Source organism: Halyomorpha halys, unplaced genomic scaffold (genome assembly GCF_000696795.3).
Source record: "Halyomorpha halys isolate HHAL.00 unplaced genomic scaffold, Hhal_1.1 Scaffold234.1, whole genome shotgun sequence".
Classification (NCBI taxonomy): domain Eukaryota; kingdom Metazoa; phylum Arthropoda; class Insecta; order Hemiptera; family Pentatomidae; genus Halyomorpha; species Halyomorpha halys.
Window position 1 is genome coordinate 239,395 of NW_027111802.1, and position 20,143 is coordinate 259,537.

The window sequence follows — 20,143 nt, forward strand, 5'->3', positions numbered from 1 at the left end:
CTTTGTCACAAATAAGATCATCCACAAAGACCTTAATGTTCCATTTGTAACCTATTTAACCCGAACCAGATATCAATCCTTTCATTACAAACTCCCTAACCACTCAAACCCATTAGTTTCTAATCTTGTTTCCTCTTTTATTCCGGACAATCCTCCGAGGCGTCTGAAAAGAATATGGCCTTGAGACCTGCTACTGTTTTTTTTTTACCTCCTTAAAAAACATTAAAAATTATGTTTTTTAAGGAGGTAAATAGCAAATATAAATAGCAAAATGCATTAAATATAGATATATCAATAAGGAGAGAAAAATACATCACACAGGCATATTGATATGTCCAAAGAGGTAATGCTTAATATAGTAAATGGTTTGTGCAGGGATGAGTGGATGCACAAGTATATTAGAATGTGGTTGTAAAACATTTTTTAAATTATATGTATATAAATTACAAAATTTCACAATAGAAATTGATATAACTCACAAATAAGTGGTAAATATGGATTATAAGATTTTTAATTATATACATATAAACATATAGATAAAAATTGTTGATAAGAGTAAATTATTTGTTACAATTTTAGGATACAGCAATACAACAATATGAGTATGTGGTAAATCCCCAAGCATTGTACAAGAACAAATTATATAATAATAATATGTTCTATTACACTTATTATTAACTTTCTCCATTATAGCAGAAACAATTATTTATTTGTATCAAACATAATTCCTTAAAAGGAATTAATTTTTATTAACTGTTGCTAGAAAACATTAATTGAAAAATTGACCAAGTTATTTAAACAGTAAATGCTTGTTATATTTTGGGAGCATTAATATTCACATTGAAATAATTCTGAAAAGAAAATTTTCTATTCTGATCATATTTGCGATCAAATGAACGGTTTTATAGATAATTAAATTTATGAACGAAATCCCTATTAACGTTGTGTCCTTCAAGGGGCGTGGCCTAATTCCCACCACGTTAATTTAATACCCTTAGCATCATTTTAGTAGAAGAAGAATAGGGTTATGGCTCCCTCCCTCCCCCGTATTAATATTACAAATTAAACAACGAATATAGTTAATTGCTGCTGGATTTGGGTGTTTTATACACATTTTAAGTTTTTGGAAGATGTCTGATTGACCGTTTGGCAATAATCTTAATGTAAAGAGCAAATTAAAAAAAATATTAAAAATAAGCAAACATTAAATGATAATATACATAATTGGGGGGGGGGGGGAGAAATAATATATATATATATGCATACAATAAAAAAAACCTCACTCACCTCATTGAAGTGGTTTTTAGTAGAAGAAGAATAGGGTTGTGGCTCCCCCCTCTCCACCCCCCGTATTTAATATTACAAATTAAACAACGAATATAGTTAACTGTTGCTGGATTTGGGTTTTTTATACACATTTTAAGTTTTTGACCGTTTGGCAATAATCTTTAAGTAGAGAGAAAATATTAAATAATAAGCAAACATTAAATGATAATATACATAATGGGGGAGGAGGGGAGGGGAAGAAATAATATATATGCATACAATACAAAAAATCTCATTGAAGTGTTTGTATCTTTTTTATTCTTGATGAAGCCCTGCAACGTGGGGCGAAACGTTGGCTCAAATAAAGTAGTTTTTTGATATCTGCTTCTTTTCTTTGACCGCACCCGTATTATCTTCCTCTTATTATAAATAAAAATGGCATTATATACTCTTTGGATCTACTTTTTGTTTATTGATTAATATTTATTGGTTCTGTTAGAGGAGGATGAAATAGTCCATTTTCTTTATCGTGGACAAGTTCAAATCTAGCCGCCCCCGAAGCAGTTTTTTACATTGATACATTCAAGTTCAAAATAAACATCTTTGACGACCACCGAAAAATGTGTTGTAAAATACTCAAAACGGTGCGGTAAAAACTTAAAATAATAAATGGAGGACGGTCCGGGTGCGGTCAAATAGTGATAAACTATTTTAATTGAGCCAACGTTTCGCCCTACGTTGCGGGCTTCGTCAGAGCTAAAAAAGACACAAACACTTAACACAAGTAAAATAACTCAAATCTCCGCCGCAGTGCTCGCCTTTTAAACCGCCGTTCTGTAGCGTAACCTCTACGTCACCAGAACTTTAACTCTCCACGTGCTATTACTCCTCGTTCTTCTTCTCAGACTTCGTCATCTTGAGCTTCTTCTTCTTCTGATCTTCTTATTCATCCCCACTTTTATAATCCTCCAAATCTACTATTTTACGTTACCCGACAGATTAGCGTTTTTTCTCAATTAAATTAAAATTCCCTCTTCATAAATCTAATTTTAACTCCCTGTGTAATCTACAGAAGCGTCTTACAGATAAATCCCAACAATATATTTTCCTTCTGTAATGCAGATTTTATTCAGTTTATCCAAAATCCATACATAATTCGTTTAACCATTTTTCGATCCCCTCTTTCCTACGTTCCAAATACTGTCATTCTTTACTCATTTTTAAAAAATCGCTTTTAAATCTCAAATACCCCTGTCGAACAGATCCGCTAACTTGGACTACATCTGGCCAAACGATTAACCTGGAATCCTCACACAAGACTGAAAAGACATGAAACTGCACGTCGATTTCGACTGTTACAGCACTTAATAGACAAACGGTCTAAACTTCCAACTCATTACAAAAGACTGATTTACATGACAATAATAAGGCCCATCTGGACATATGGAGTTGAGCTTTGGGGCTCCACTAAACCTTCGAATTCCTCTCATATCCAATCCTTACAATCTAAAATCCTTCATAAAATCCTCAATGCTCCTTACTTTGTCACAAATAAAATCATACATAAATACCTTAATGTTCCCTATGTAACCGATCTAGCCCGAACCAGATATCATTCCTTCCATTATAAAGTCTCTAACCACTCAAACCCTCTAGTTTCTAACCTTATATCCTCTTCCGTTCCTGACAACCCTCCGAGGCGCCTGATAAGAAGATGGCCACGAGACCTGCTAATGTTAAATGTCATTAGAGTATAATTTTTGTTTAATATATAATTTGGTCCCCCCTATTATGTATATTATCATTTATTGTCTACCTAATTTTAATATTTTCTTTAATTTTCTATAATTATTACTTTAAAATTATTTTTAAATGTAACATACTTAACTATCAATCCCCAATACAAATGGTTCACTCTGTATTTGATTTTTGTCAAATAGTTACGTTTTATACTTCCTTTATTCTTGATTTTATTCGTATCCCCCTTTTTCCATATCTTAGTTTATTACTTTCTTTTATATTTCTTCTCTTTATCTGTTATTATTTTCGTTTTCATTTAGTTTCTATAACCTTTTATTTAATTAATTTTTACATTTCCTTGTATAGCCTTTTAATTTTTCATTTACTTTTTTACTTATATTATTTGTCTGTATTTTTTTTTAGCCCTGACGAAGCCCTGCAACGTGGGGCGAAATGTTGGCTCAATCAAAATAGTTTATCACGATTTGAGTTTTATTTTACCACACCCGGACCATCTTCCATTTATTATTTTAAGTTTTTACCACACCATTTTGGGTATTTCACAACACATTTTTCGGTGGTCGTAGAAGATGTTTATTTTAAACTTGAATGTGTCAATGTAAACAACTGCTTCGGGGGCGGATAGACTTAAATTATTAAAAATATTAATCAATAAACAAAAAGTAGATCCAAAGATTATATAATGCCATTTTCATTTATATGTATATACATTATATTATATAGAGGAAGATAATACGGGTGCGGTCAAAGTAAAGACGCAGATATCATAAAACTATTTTATTTGAGCCAATGGTTCGCCCCACGTTGCAAAACTTCCATTAAGAATAAAAAAGATGAAAAAAACACTTCAATGAGGTTTTTTGTATTGTATGCATATATATATATACTATTTCTCCCCTCCCCCCCCCATTATGTATATTATCATTTAATGTTTGCTTATTTTTAATATTTCCCTTAAATTCGCTCTTGACTGCAAGATTATTGTCAAACGTAACGTATTATTTAACCGCCAACCCACACCACTTCCTGTCAATCTTTCATTTTCATGTTTGCAATCTGTAAGGTAAGTCTCCTATCTTTCATTATTTTACTCGTATTCCCTTTTTTTATCTTATTTATATTTCTTTTTTTATGCTATTATTTCCGTTTTCATCATTCATTATCTAAAATATTTTTGTTATTCTTAGTTAATTTTACGTTTCGCTGTACATCTTTTTTTATTTTCTTAAATTAACGTTGGTCCTTTTTGGTAGAAATTATCATAATTTCCCACACCTTTGTTAAATTTTATTTTTGTTATCTATTTGCTTACTATGTTACCTCATTTAAGTGTCTGGTTCTTTTTCTACGCTGATGAGGCTCTGAAACGTGAGGCGAAACGTTGGCTCAAATTAAATGGTTTAATGAATATTTGATTTTTATCTTTGACAGCACCCATGGACCATCTCAATAATAATCATCGGTCTTCCAGTATTTTCATTTATATTATGATTTCTGTAAATTGGAATTGTATAGCTGGGAAATTTACTCTTGAGTAAATCAACATTAAAAATAATAGTTGCTTGTTTTTAAAGAAAAAGACAAAACATATGAATACTTTTTTGTTTTTATTTTGTCCGGGCTGGACGGAATAGTCCATTTCGTTCACAATGGATAAAAAGAAACACACTATGAATCTTCAACAAGAAGACTTTAGATGAGATCTTCCCAAGAAAAGAACGAAATGCAGCGACATTGACATTAAGTATAGATGAAGAGGAAGATGGTGGTAGGATGGAATTAGGTTGTTTGGTCAAGACAGTAATGAAGTCAGAATGAAATCAGTGATTATCTCTAGTTAAAATTCCAATAATCATTCGGCAGATATATTTTTGTTATATGATTTTGATGTATGAGTTATATATGTGATGCATGAACATTATTAAACTATACATTAAAACGAGATTTAACATCACATGATTTTCATTGCAACGTTTAATCCGTTTCATTTCAATTGTGGACAAAATTATTATTTATGTAACAAAATTAATAGGAACTACTACATAATGTAACTTAGTGCCATTGAATAAGTGTAATGTTTCACAGTGAAATCTAGACAGATGAACAATGGTGCCGAATTTTCTTCCTGAGATATGTTTTGATTTGAAACGTGTATAGTACCACAACTTGTTTAAATATTTAACACTTTTACATGTTTAATAATGTAAGGATTGTAGATAGGTAGTAGGAAATGTCACATGTTTAATGTTAATTATAAAAATGGCTAGTTTGGAATGGCGGATTATAGAAAAGTTTGTTTGCCCTATTTGAAAAAGTGCTGGAGGAAAAAAAGAATAAAGAAGCAACATAGTGCTAATTTCTTGCTTGGTGCTGGTGAAAACATACCATCTATTGCTAATTGTGAATTGGGTACGTTTTTTTTATTTTTATGGAATTATTTATAAAATAAACACGATCATTAATAATAAATTAGCCTCATCTTGAAATTAAACATTTTATGAAACAGAAAAACAGTTTAAATGTTTCTAAGAGTTTAAAATTCAGATGCGTAGCGCGCATCACATGAATTTCTCTTATCACCCTACTTAGAGTTAAAACTAATCCTTTCAAATATCAACGAAGGGCTGTGCAAATGAGTACAACAATGGTGTGCCATGAAAACATCGTACTTCGAAAGTAATCCCACTGGACTTACGATGTTTTCGTTACCTAACATCCATCGATAAGTCAAAATAAGTTGTGTTTTACACGCTGTAAACCTCTTTGGAATTCTTACATTATGCAATACTTTTAGGGCTTTCTCTAGATGATGCATATAATAAAACTTGTTTATAGAGCGAATCAGGTGTATTTTAACTCGTTATATGGCTTGCAAAATAGTAATCCTATTTCGGCCATTTTTAAGCGAAACCAAAAACTGACTATTTTCATTACTTCTAACTTCGCTTCCTCTTCATTTCTGACAATCCTCCGAGGCGTCAAAAGAAGATGGCCAAAAAACTTGCTAATGTAAAAATGTTATTATACAGCTACTAATGGTTAGTTTCTTTAAATACCTGTATTATGTCATTATGATCTTACATCATGATTTACTGTATGTATTATTATGTACAATTGTAAAGTTCAATAAAGATATACAAATAAAAATATTTTCATAACAACCATGGAAACAAGACAATATTTACTTTTAAATTAAGTTTATTGTTGCAGTTTTTGATTACCTTGTACGACTTCATATGTTTGATTTTTTTTTCTAAAACCTTTTGCTCACCAACCATATATTATATATCTATAATTTCCGGCAATATATTATTTGCTTTCCAACGATATATTATATACCTATAATACTACTGTAATTTCCAGCAATTATCTGTCAATCTGGGAAAATATTTTTCACATTTTCTCCTTTAGTTAATCATCTAATTCTTTCATAGTTTACAATGAGAAACGGTTTATTATTTAAAAAAAAAAAAATTAAAGTACCTTTGAGAAGTAGATTCCAAAGTGATGAGGTGCCACTAGCGAATGCTTATTTCTCAAAATACTGCAAAAGAAACAAAGTTATAATTTAAATAAAACAATATAGAGCATTCAAGAATTTACTAAGCACTGTTGTTTTTTCTTTTTTTACCAACATGCGCCGCGAAATTTTTTATCCCAGTGTAAGCTCTTCTGAAAACTCGACATTCAAGCCTTCTCAAACTATTTTTTAAAAAATACCTAAATGATATGGGCGACCACAAATTTTTAAATTGAAGAGTTCTATCATTAGAAACATTTTTGAAAAAATGGTAAAAAAAAGTGTTTAATCGATTATAGAAAGTCGATTTTAGCGAAAAAGTTGCTGTAAAATCCCAAGAAAATTCTCATATATTATAATTAAATATTAATTTAAAGTATTAATTTTTGTTTTTGAACTAGGTTGTTCACATACACACAGACATATCATTTTACAAGACTTGCTTATTTCGATTTAGAGAAACTTATTATGAAAGGAACCACGGCAACTTGAATCAAAAAAATTACGAAAAAAGTATTTTAGTGTATTACAGAAATATATTATATTTTTCAATCATTAAAAATATTATATGACATAATGTCTAATACGTAGTTGAAATGAATTTTTAGACTAATAGATTGAATTATAATTATAAATAATAACTTAATTGAACTATTCACATAAATTATTACGAATGGTGTCTTGATAATCTCAGTATCAACTACTTTCCTAAAAACTAGAAAAATTAATAACATTTTATTGATAAAATCTGTAGTAAAGATTATATTTTAATGTTAAATTGTCAGTTTATTGTTATAAATTAATAGCTTAATTAAATAAAAATGTGTTCGATTAATAGAAATATTCAATTAAGGCAACTACTGTTAAATTAATTAGATCATCGATAAATATTACTGTTTACTTGAAATATTAAATTTAACTTCGATAATAATTACTTAAACAATAATTGTAATGTATAAAACATATTAATTTGATATTTCTAAGTTTTTGATTATTAAATTACAATTTGAATAATGGGTGCAGAGGGGAGCTATAAATCCATTCCAGTTTAGTGATTGTGCTAATCGATAAATTGTTCCAGGGAAGCTGAATAATTAAGTTACTTATATTTGTTTGTCTCCCTTACAGCAAACCAGTGCGTTTTATTTGTACATGCGTATGAGACCAATCGTATTCAAATCTTTATAATATGTAGGAATAAAATTATGAATGTCGTTTAAAAATCTTTTATTCTTTAATCATTCACTGACAATGCCTCGGTATTGTCAATATTTACAAACCAAAGCCAATGCATTATTATCATGATTATTTATACTAGTTGTAGGGTTACTAGTATAAAGTCAAAGCTCATTTCTAGTGAGATTGTTTTTATTTTTATTTGTCAGGTCCACCTTCAATTACAAGATTGCTAAATTGTATAACATTGAGTATTATCATTTTGTATCAGAGGATGATGAAAATAATATCTCAGTTTTAATGGTATCGATTAGAATAAATACACATTGCTACGTGCTAAACGGGACATATATTCAACAATTTCATGCAGGAGATATCTTAGATATCCTTTAACACGCCAGATGTTATCCCTAGAATCTCAACATCAGTTGACTGTGTCGAATTGTTCAACGAAATACATCTAAATAATTCAGAAGTTGTTGTGTATTGACGTTTCTCTCTTTTAAAGAGAAATAACCTCTCGATATTAATATTTCAAAAGAAAAAGAGATGTGCAGAGAAACAGAGCTGAGACTAGAGACAATGGCTATAATAAGCCCAGATAATAGTAATAAAAGATAGGCTGAGGCTAAAACAGCTGATTGAGAGAAGTGGTGGGGGAACGGCGGCCATATCATCTGTGTGGCTATTAGTGTGAGGGTCAGAGGGCTAGCAGGGAATGGAAAATATGTCGTACCAGTCGGGGATATCCAACAACTCTTGATGGCGACTCTTTATATCATCTCTCAACAATAACAACACCCACAACAAGGTAGTTTCGACCTGGGATACCATTTTATATCAGCCAGACTTCACTCCATACCATTAGTAGTCATATCCAAAATGGCTACCCAAAGAAAAGATGTTTATGTTTTCGTTGTTTCATAGAGGCCTTTTCTATTTGCAGAAATGGAACTCCGGGTTGGAAACAAATACAGACTAGGACGAAAAATCGGAAGTGGCTCTTTTGGAGATATATACCTTGGTAAATGATTTTATTGCCTACCAGCTCGCTTTATATTACCCCTCTTTCATTCCATCGTTTTACGTTATCGTAATCATTTATTACCTTTGTGTACCCTTCTTTGCAGGAACTAATATTTCTACTGGTGAAGAGGTAGCAATCAAATTAGAATGCATAAGAACAAGACATCCTCAACTACATATAGAGTCAAAGTTTTACAAAATGATGCAAAATGGAGGTAGGTACCCACCAGAATCAGAGGTCAGTATTTCGTTTAGGCATGAATTAATCCAGAGTCTAGCTGTTTTATAGTATCTGTAGTTTTAATCTGGACATAACTGCACTCATGTAACAGTCAAATATTAAAAAACCTTGAATTAATTAGTTGTTTTACAAGTTTTTATTTCCATTCATATTGTAATAGCTTTTATTGGGTTTTATTATTGAGACAATTCGTCATTTTTGCAATTATGAGTTTACACCAAGCTTTTTAGTTGTTATATAAGTTGTTAATGTCCATCAATTGTGTTCACTCAGAATGCAATTTATTGATTGCATCAATTATTTATTTATACCTCATAACCTGTCTTTTACTATCAATTAATATGTATTATATTGATATGTTAATGTAAATTGTTTGTTTTTACAGTTGGGATACCTACCATCAAGTGGTGTGGATCGGAAGGTGACTACAATGTTATGGTTATGGAACTGTTGGGCCCTTCATTAGAAGATTTGTTTAATTTTTGTTCTCGTCGTTTTTCTCTTAAGACTGTACTCTTATTAGCTGATCAGTTGGTGAGACATTTGATATGTATCTAATTAGCACATCTCTTTTAAAATGTACTTGTCTATTCTAATTTGTAATAATTTGATTTTAGATCAGTCGGATAGATTTTATTCACAGCAGAAATTTCATTCACAGAGATATTAAGCCTGACAATTTTCTAATGGGTCTCGGCAAAAAAGGGAACTTAGTGTATATTATAGATTTTGGATTAGCGAAAAAATACAGGGATGGAAGGACACATCAGCACATTCCATACCGGGAAAACAAAAACTTGACAGGGACAGCGAGATATGCATCGATAAATACTCATCTCGGCATTGGTAATCATTTCATTTATCATTTAATTATTATATTTTCAAGTTAACTATAACTATAAGCCGTCTGCTCTGCTTTTGTTATATCCTTAAGTTTAAAAGTTGTTACAAAAGATAGCTAGCATTCCCTGTTTTATTATTATTATTCAGGTATATAAACAGTTCTGAGAGTCTGACATACTTGATAGTTATCAGTAAGACCTTAGCTGTTCTTAAAGAAAAGTCTGTTTTTTTTTTTTTATTTATGTTCTGTTTACAGCTTAAATTTTTAATTCTTTAAGTCAATAATAATTAGTTTATTTTCTATTATCAAGTTATAGAATTGGTAAATTTGATTATATTTATCTATTGTTGTTTATCTTAAGAATAAGATCTTTATTTCTTATCATATTGTTGTCATTTCAGTTGAATAGGAGTTTAATTCAAATAAAAAGTTATGAATATTAAGTACTATTAAAAATTCTTTGTCACATTTTTAGCTTCTGTTTAATTTATATTATAACTTACTGCTAATGGTTTAATTTAGAACAATATATTTTCATTTAAAGAAACACTAATGTTTAGTTCCTTTTTTTTTTTTTTTCATGTTACAGAATACAACTGTAACATATGGGTTTTTTTATATTAGCTGTTTGTAATATTACTTATATGTATAGTATAGCATCTTTCACAAGATCTTGATGTAGTTACGCAAATACTACCTGGTTTAATATTAATTTTTATTGAATCCGATAAATTATTTTGTTACAACATACCATGTAAATGCTATTGATTCCATCAAGTTTAATAAATCTGACTAAAACACATTTTTATTTTCTATAACATTGAACAAATATCTTCTTTGATATTTTGTTTAGTTTTATCAATAATAAATTAAATTAAAAACTCGTTAAATTTCTTCCCTCAAATGGTGAATATAGAGAAATCTTTGTTTTTTGTTAAAATGCAATATTATTTGAATAGGTAAATGACTGAGCCTGTGTTATTCCCTGTGCCAAACATTTTTATATAACAGGTAATCGATGTTTTCTAATTTTATTTTTATTTTTTTTATTTTGTATGAATAAATAATTGTTTATTTAATCATCTAAAATAATGCATTTTTAAGACAAAGGATGTTTTATCTTTCTTGCATATTTCTCTCATTCATCTTGCTTCAGATCTGTTTTCCATCCACTGCTTCTGTAGTCAGAAAATGCACCATAATCTTCTTGGCTTGTTTTGCTGTCATTGGATTCGGATTAGTATGTCCATTATTTTTTTGACACTTCCTCATTTACAGGTTCGAGTTGTGATCAAACGTTGATTATCACTTTTAATTACATCATATCATTATGATTTTTTTTCCTAGATATGCAGTGATTACAATGATAAATGAAAAATGTTAATACTAGTATAAAATTCCTTCCCCTTTTTTTTTATTTTTTTTTTTACATTAGTCTTTTGTTCTATTTTTATATGTTTATTGACATTTCCAACTGTATTAAATAAAATGTCTAGTAAATGTGGTATCTGTGTTATAATGGCAAAGAGAAACTACCCATTGTTACTATCTAATTACATTTATACATTAGAAGGTTTTGAGGAGGCAATCTTTTCAGGTGCCTCAGAGGTTAGAAGAGGTTGCAAGGTTAGAAACTAGTTGATTTGGGTGTTAAAATGGAAGGATTGATATCTGGTTCGGGCTAGGTCGGCTACATGTGAAGCTTTAAGAAGTTGTATGAATGATTATATTTGTGACAAATCAAGGATTTTACAAAAGATTTTAAATTGTAAAGTTTGGATACGAGAGGAACTCAATGGTTTAGTGAAGCCCCAAAGCTCAACTTTGTACCTCCTAATAGACCTTATTATGGTCATGTAAATGAATCTTCTGTAATTAAAATTAAGTTTGGGCAGTTTTTCTAGTTAATGTTGTAATAGTCAGAATTGATGAGTAATTTTCTGCCTTTGCAATCTATGTGGATTGCAAGTTAGTTGTATGACCAGGTGTAGTGGATTTGTTCTATTGGGGTGAGTGAAATATTATTAAAGGATACTGTTAGAAAAGAAGTCATCGGTTTAGGATGAAGGATAAAGTTGATTCAATGGGATTTATTGGACTTTATTTGAATTCTTCTATTTTGACACTATTCTTCAAGAGTTGTGATTTGGGAATGAAGATTTTGAGTTACAATTGACATAACATTATTCACTTATAAGACACGTATCATTGGCTTATGTGATGAGGACAGGGTTTGGATGTTAAATGTTTATAAACTGTGTAAAGGGTAAGACCAAAGTTAGCCTTTAGTTAAATTGAAAATTAAAGCAATTTTATTTTATTATATAAGCTTGGATATTCTTTGACTATTGGTTTCAACTAGTTTTACTTGACAACTAGTACGACACATATCTGGTGTTCCTTTAACTTCTGTGCTCTTCAGAGCTGAAAAAGGTAGATAATTCATATACATATATTTTTAATTTTTATTAAAAAAAAAAAAATTTAAATGTGCAATTATACTTGGCATCAAAAACAAAAGGCTTTGCTAAAAGCATTATATCATGTTCTAAGGCAACCAACTTCCAATTTGCTGAAATTCTAACCTTTATTGAAACATGAATCTGTACAACATTGAACAGTATCGTAATAGCCAAACATTAGATAATTACTAATGTTTTAAAGCAATTTTTTTTTAAAACCACAGCATAGTAATATTAAACTTTTTCTAATGCTTGCTTGTATAAATGACAAATCATTGCTCAATATTTGTCAATATAATGGTATACTAGTGTCATTTCTACCAGGGCCTTGTTTCATATTGAAAGCTAACAGTATTACTTCAAAATACAAGTATAGAAACAACCTGTTTATTATACTAATGCTTTTTTTTTTTTTTCATAATAGGGAGGACTATTAGTGATATTACGAGAGGTAAAAAGTACTAAACTACAAGTTACTATTATACAAGTCAGTGTAATTGTATTAAGTTAAGTCGACAAGACTAATAGTATTAGTCTGTACTTTATTATGAAACAGGGCTCAGGTGGGTGTGAACTCATGCAAAGTCAAGTTTTGTGGCTATAACAAAGGAGTTAAAATGATAGTAAAGGTTATATCCTACCTTATTATTATGATTTCTATTTCTATTCAATCCTTGAAAAGGAATTAGTAAACCTACAATGAATTCTTTTCAGTTGGTAGTCGGGACTAAATTTTATAAATAATAATCACTTTATGGTATTAGGTTATAATTGACAACTGTAGTCGACCAGTTTCTCATATATTTGTAACAGTACAGTTGTCAATTTCTTAACCTCTTATGGTTCATGTGTGGCATGTCTTATTCCTTGATACACTTTACTCATTCTATTCTTATTAATATCTTTTTTTCTCATTACATCGATACAATTAATGTCGATAATAGTCTTCTGTTTGAATTTTAAAATTTGTTAAGAATCTTACAGTTTATTTACATTTTTTATTTAATTTGTATTTAGACTTCCTTTTGTTTTTATTCTCTTGAATACGATCCTTTTATAAACATTTATTCTGATTATATTATGTTATGATTAATTATAATATTGTTTTGTTGATTAATTTTATATGTATATGTTTTTTTGTTTTTTTAAAAAGTTTCTGTAACTGGTATATTATTGGTTTACAGAGCAAAGTAGGCGAGATGACCTCGAGTCTCTAGGCTACGTACTGATGTATTTCAATAGGGGTTCATTGCCTTGGCAAGGCCTAAAAGCAGCTACAAAGCGCCAGAAATATGAACGCATTAGTGAAAAAAAGATGTCTTCTTCCATAGATGACCTGTGTAAGGGATATCCGGGTAGGTGATTTTATTTTGTTTTATTAATAGTCTGTTTAAGTTATTTTGCTTCAGTAATCATTAGTCTCTTTGTTCAGAGGTGTATTAAAAGAAAATATTTTTTTATATTCAAAGAATATAAGATTATATTTAACATTAATCTACATAAAGAATTCATTATACAAAAAAATTCTATAAATAATAATAAAACTAATTTTAAGGATAAATATAAATATTAATATGCATAATGATAGAAACATTATTAATTTTAAAAAAGAAATTACAATAAGATGGTTTGTGAGACACTTAAAATACCTGGACCTTCATATTCTATACTGTTGACTAATTAACTTGAGAAAAGTTTAGTAAAGCATAACCATACATTTATTATTAATTATTATAATAATAGTCTTTGGATTGATCTCTTTGGAATAATATTACTGGCGTCAACATTAGGCTTTAGAGCCTTAGAATAAAATAAAAATAAATATTATAAAATAATGAATTGGAAAAGAAAAAATACGAACAACAATAATTAATAGAATATGCAATATTAAAATATAACAAATAAAATAAAACTCTATATCATATCATTAATCATTAGGTGACTGACTACTTTCTAATCAAATAAAATGAAAAAGAATCAAATACAAGTGAATTAAAAATAATTAACGAAAGACACAATGACTGTTTATATACACATTTACAAGTTTAAGCGAAAATCAGAAATATCAAATGTAGAAAATAAGTAAACCAACAAAAAAGGAAGAGAAATTCTTCAACAAAGCATAAATTTTAAGGTATACTCATATAATAGGAAAACTAATGTAATTGATTTAAATATTGATGGATGTCAATGTTATAAGTACTGAAACAATCAGAATAATGAAGAATTTATAATAATGATAGACTACAAGATCAAGCCAACCAATTAAATATTAATCTAAAGTTGATATTTTTTGTTATTTTCAATAACTTCGTGATTGTTAAAATTTACTCATGAAACAATTTAACTTAAACCTGCTGGTTGATGTTATAATATCTTTTGAGTTCAGTTCCTTATATATGTACTATAAATGCTATGCATCTAAAAACAATAAAGCCGAAATTAATGGTTATTCTTCTTGTGCTGTATATGTCCAATGAGGTGGGATTTGTAAAAATTAGTTTTTCGAATAAATATAAAACTAAAGATCTCTTAGAAAATTATTCCGAGCCATTTCAGAGATACTAATGTAAATTATAGCGCCTATGAAGCTGATCCCTATCATTAGTGTTACTGAATAACCACTAACACATGTCTATTTCTAAGTTGTATTGATAGAAAATTTATTTAAGTTTTAATAATTTTTACTATACCTTTAAAAAATAATAAGTATAAAAAAAGTAGTAAATTAAAGATTAAAATATATATATTAAAAGAGTAGGAGGAGGGGATGCTGATTAAAAACATTCTTAGGATGGAACTCACCTCTTGTAAAATTTTATATTTTTAACCCTTTGCACTCGGCACCGTTTCCTACATTACCTACTAGAAACTCGACGCCACTTTTTCGTGAAAACGTATACCCTGGAATCTTGATATTAATTAGTACTACACAAGAACCAAGTAAGGAATTGTAATGAAATTTGGTTTATATGTATTAGTAGACAGAAAAGAACAAATATTAAAAAAAAAATTTTCTACAGTATATTAAATAAAATAAACAATAAAGAAAAGGTTTGGAAATTACTAGTGGTAAATCACGAAAAACACAACACTGTCTTATTACTGCAAAGATTTTTTCTATTTGACACTTTAATATTATGTGAGTTATTGTAAATTTCTTTTCTCAGTTTTCAAATTTATTTATTATCTTATCAAGTTTCCCTATACCATGAAACCATACTCTTGTACGTTTGTTCCACTAATTCTATTAGTGCTCTAGAGAAGTGTATAGTTCGTTGTGAATACACTTTGCACATTCTCTTTCGATGTAAAACTGATTATTTTTTCTATCATGTATCTTTATAATTTTTATCATATTTTGATGCTTTCTGTGCTGTTTTAATAGAAAACTTCAAGAAAACATGCATTTCTTTTAAAATTATGGTGGAATAATAAGTTCAATCTCCGTAATCGCTAATAAACTTTTATGTTCTTCCAGAGGGGACAACAAAGTGATATGCTCGACTTATGTTGTCCCCTCAAAGAGGACAACCAAGTGTCAAGTGTTAAGAGTTAATTACAAAATATTTTTATTTAGTATGTAATAATCAACATTTTTTCTTTTTAACAAAAACAGTTCAATCTACAAAATGATAATATTGCAATTGTATTTATAATATTGCTTATAAGCCATGACGACAGTAGGCGTAAGGTTTTCCTTACGTAATAAAACATGAGGCATACAAAAAAATAAATAAATACAATAATCTTGTATAAATAAATAAGTTATAGCATCTCGTGTTTTAAACAAGTTACAGCATTTATAATTTTTTTAAAACTTGTGTTTTTAAATAAGTTATCAAATTAAAAAAAATTTAATAATTGTCATATATAATACATATTTTTCTTTTTAGGGGAATTTGCGATGTACTTAAACTACTGCCGCTCTTTAGGGTTCGAAGAGAGGCCGGATTACTCCCTTCTAAGGCAGACTTTCAGGACTCTGTTCCACAAGAAGATGTTCACATACGATTATGTGTTTGATTGGAACATGCTCAAGTTTGTGCGTATAAATTTTTAACGAAATTGAAATTTGTTAATTTATTATTTTGTATTATAGTTTTATTAATGGCTTCAATAATTTGGCTTAAAATTCCGAATCCCTTAAAACCAAAAACTGAATTTAAGTCTCTAAAAATAGGCAACTTGTCAAAAGGTTGTTGTTTTTTTTTGTTTTATTTTTTCAGTTTACTGCAAACATTTTATCCTACAACGAATAAGTTTAATAAACTTCTTACAATTACTCTACAATAAATTATTTTTATATTTAAAGCTGTGGTTCCCAACTCACAGAAATTTGCAGGCCACTAAGCCAGAAATTGTATCAGTGAAGTCCGAAAGCCTTAATAAAATACCATCATTATGGTTCTTGATGTCTTCTATCTCAAAAAACTAACCACTAACTGTAAACAAAGGATTGGTCCTCTACTCTTTTCAGCACACATCCAACCTCTTGGCGATCTAAACAAAAGATCACTTTCTTCCTTTAATGATATAATGTTCTTGGATGTCTGGTGCCTCTTAAAGTCTTCTTTTTCTAGATGTCTACCACTGACATTAGACAAAGGGTGGTCTGTCCCACCTCTTCCTGGAGACGTCCTGGTTTCCCGGACAGGTCCAATCTCAAAGCGATCGAAACAATGAGTCCGCTGCCTAGTTGTTCAAGTCAAACATCGATTGCAGCACAACAGTTTTGAGCTTTTGCTTATGATTTTCTTTATAAATATTATTCTTTAACACTTATCGACTTTCTATTTTTTTTTTTTTAAATCTACTGTGATTACAATCATGTGGGGAAGATAAATAAAGGTGATAATATTTATATCTGCTCAACATGGCAGCGATTCTACCGACTTCAGAATAGAGTCGCCATCTTGAAGCTCTGAACGATGTCTTTTGTGACTATATTTTACTGATGAAAATTGATGTAACTTGCTTTTTGGTTCAACAAAACAAATGAACAATATTTAACGTTGATACATAAAAATAAAAAAACAACTATTTATTAAAAAAGTGTATATTATATTATATATAACAATATCATAGATAATCAAGCTGTCTAAAAGAATAAGATAAAATCGGAACTAAATTGGACCAGTATTAACGATTATACAGCAAAGTTAGCTGTTACCATTTATGTTTTATAGTTACAGTTACTGTCTTATAACTTCATATACATATTAATTGATATCAAAGTTTCAATAGTGTTCAATAAATTTTATAACAATAAAATAGTTCTAGTAACAACAAATATTTAGAAAATATATATGTGTGTCGAAGCTCATCCTAAGCCTCTCAAGGCCCAATCATGAACCGCGGATCGCTAGTTGTGAACCATTAGTATAAAGCATGTTATATTATCAAAAAAAACAATTATTCTTTATTCAAACATGTGAACTGAAAATAAATATTTCAATAATTCCATATATACATACATAGCTATACAATACCTTTTTGATTTAATATTTTAAATAGATAATTTTTTTAGTATTGTACAAATTATTATAATAAAAGATAAATTGCATACTTCCTAGAAATAATCAATAATTATCAATTTGATACTAAGAAAAAAAAAAATACGGTTGAACGTTTTTAAAATTTAAATTTCAATAGTCCTATTTTTAAGTTGCTAAAATTAATCTTTATGTATAAATAAACACACACACATACAAACAGATGATTACTTATGACTTATGTATTCGGTTGGTGCATATGAAATGTCGGATTTTTAAGTGAATATATAGAACTGCATATTTTTTTTCACAAGCTGTTTATTTAATCAAAATTTGTTCCATTCCCTTCAATACACTTTTCCCAGTGTATAAGCATAGATGCCTGTCTTTAAAAAATTCTGATCTTTAGAATCAATAAATTCAGATATTAAATTTTTCAGTCTGTCTTCATTTTTATACTCTTTAGCCTTTAAAAACAGATACAAATGTTTAGAAAAATGAAAGTCGTTTGGCGAGAGATCCAGTGAATAGGCTGTGTTTTGCAAAACTCCATATTTCATTTCATTTACTTTCACAATTATTCTGTGTGATTTATGCGGCCATCATGGTCGTTTTGTAATGCTGCACTTTTCAGTCTTTAACAGTCTTCTCCCCAAATTCCTAGTGTATATTGCATGAGGCTTTTGCAGCATTATTACCAGGTTTATACTTATAAAAAAAAATTATGAAAATATCAGTGGAATTTATATTAGTACAAAATGCAAAATTAATAACAAACAGGAACATTTATGATAAATTCACCTTTGTTGAAATGTGACTCTGGCAATGGACAGTATGACTATACATGAGATTATGCATAAAAACAAAAGTATAACGAAAACAGGAAGAGAAATATTTGCTAGTAAAAAAAGTCCGACATTTCATATGCACACCAACGTAATATATTAATATTGTAATACATACTAATGATAATGAAATTTTATTTTTACATTGGGGGGCACCTTAGCGTCATTCCTCTTTGGATCAAATAAGCTGAAAGTAGTTAGACATGTCTAAGGCATAAAAGTAGGGAAGGAGCACTGTCAAATGTTTCTGACCACACCCATGTATCACTCCAAATTAAATTAGCAACTTGAAAATTTGTACATGAATTAAGTTGGTGTTAAGAAGTGCATATTAGGAATCTGAATTTTTTATTTTTCTTGCCTAGTTAAACTGTCAGCGTAGTTAAGTTTACTGTTTACATTTAAACAAGCACTGTAATATTGTTGTGATTGTAGTGTCACGATAGGAAACTCTCATGTATTGGTTTTAACTACTAGCTTTGGCTATCTTCTGTGTGTAATCTAAACCTTTAAGAAAGATAAAATAGTTGTTAACTGTTACATTACCTGAAAATGTTTTACCATTTTAGTGGTTAAAAAATTGATGTTCTTACAGACATTATCTTTCAATTTGATGAAAATATATCAGACAAATCTATATAATAGACTTAATTGTAAAATTTGTTTTATAAATAGTTTCCTAATTTTTATAGGGCAATAACCGATCAGGCAATAACGAAGACAACTGTGGTGGAGGTGGAGCGGTTGCTGCTTCCGGTGGCGGCAGGCTTCCAGGAACCTTGGCCACCAACGACCGGGGGACAAATGGAGGCCAGCGCAGGGCCAGGCCCGCGCTTGCGTTACCTCCAAGTAACTCGCCTAATACTGGTAATATTATTTTTTATAGTTTAATATCTTTGTCTTGGGCCATTGCTCTGGTCTTTCAGTCGGCCATCTTCTAATAATTTGTACCTGAATTGAATAAGAAGCAGTGCTGTATTGATTATGTTCATAACAAGATAAACTTTGACCTTTATTGAAATTCATTAATTGTTAAATAATTTTCTCTGTACGATATATAATTATAAACAAATAATTGTTGAAAAAATACTGATTGTGTAAGCATTGGATTTTTTTTTTTTTTTTATTGTTAACTGAAATATAATTGTTTTTGTTTTAATCTTGTCTTATGAAATTACTTTTTAATCTTCCATTTTTTTTTTTTTTAACCCTTTATGCCACACCCATTACTTAACCATGTGCACCCTCCAATATGTGTGTATAATAGCTCGCAGATACGGATTTTATTATTAGTGAATTGTTTTTATGTTTTATATATATAAAATTAACTTATTATAAATACTATTGGGTTAATGTGTATGTATAAGTCTGCTAATACATATACATATTGTGTATTTATATAAGTACTTGGCAACTGCTAAATTCATTTAACGTGGAAGTTGTGTAACAGAATAAAAAATATACCCAATATAAGCAGCTGTCATAATGTTATTGTTTACAGAAGGAA

At 29.4% G+C, this 20,143-nt stretch overlaps 1 protein-coding gene across 4 annotated transcripts in view; it reads left to right on the forward strand.

Annotated features, from left to right (window-relative positions):
- The first annotated feature begins 4,998 nt into the window (after window positions 1-4,998).
- LOC106679931 (casein kinase I) overlaps window positions 4,999-20,143 on the forward strand; it is a 39,006-nt gene continuing 23,861 nt past the window's right edge. For 2 of the 4 annotated variants that reach the window (XM_024361209.2, XM_024361208.2), the window contains exons 1-8: window positions 5,003-5,436; window positions 8,670-8,747; window positions 8,854-8,964; window positions 9,376-9,524; window positions 9,608-9,836; window positions 13,481-13,651; window positions 16,193-16,341; window positions 19,329-19,503. In XM_024361209.2, coding sequence (XP_024216977.1) covers window positions 5,301-5,436; window positions 8,670-8,747; window positions 8,854-8,964; window positions 9,376-9,524; window positions 9,608-9,836; window positions 13,481-13,651; window positions 16,193-16,341; window positions 19,329-19,503 — 1,198 coding nt within the window. In that variant the 5' untranslated portion in view covers window positions 5,003-5,300. Of the gene's footprint in view, window positions 5,437-8,669; window positions 8,748-8,853; window positions 8,965-9,375; window positions 9,525-9,607; window positions 9,837-13,480; window positions 13,652-16,192; window positions 16,342-19,328; window positions 19,504-20,143 lie in introns of all 4 variants that reach the window. The other 2 variants (XM_014419332.3, XM_024361207.2) reach the window with 2 other exon arrangements.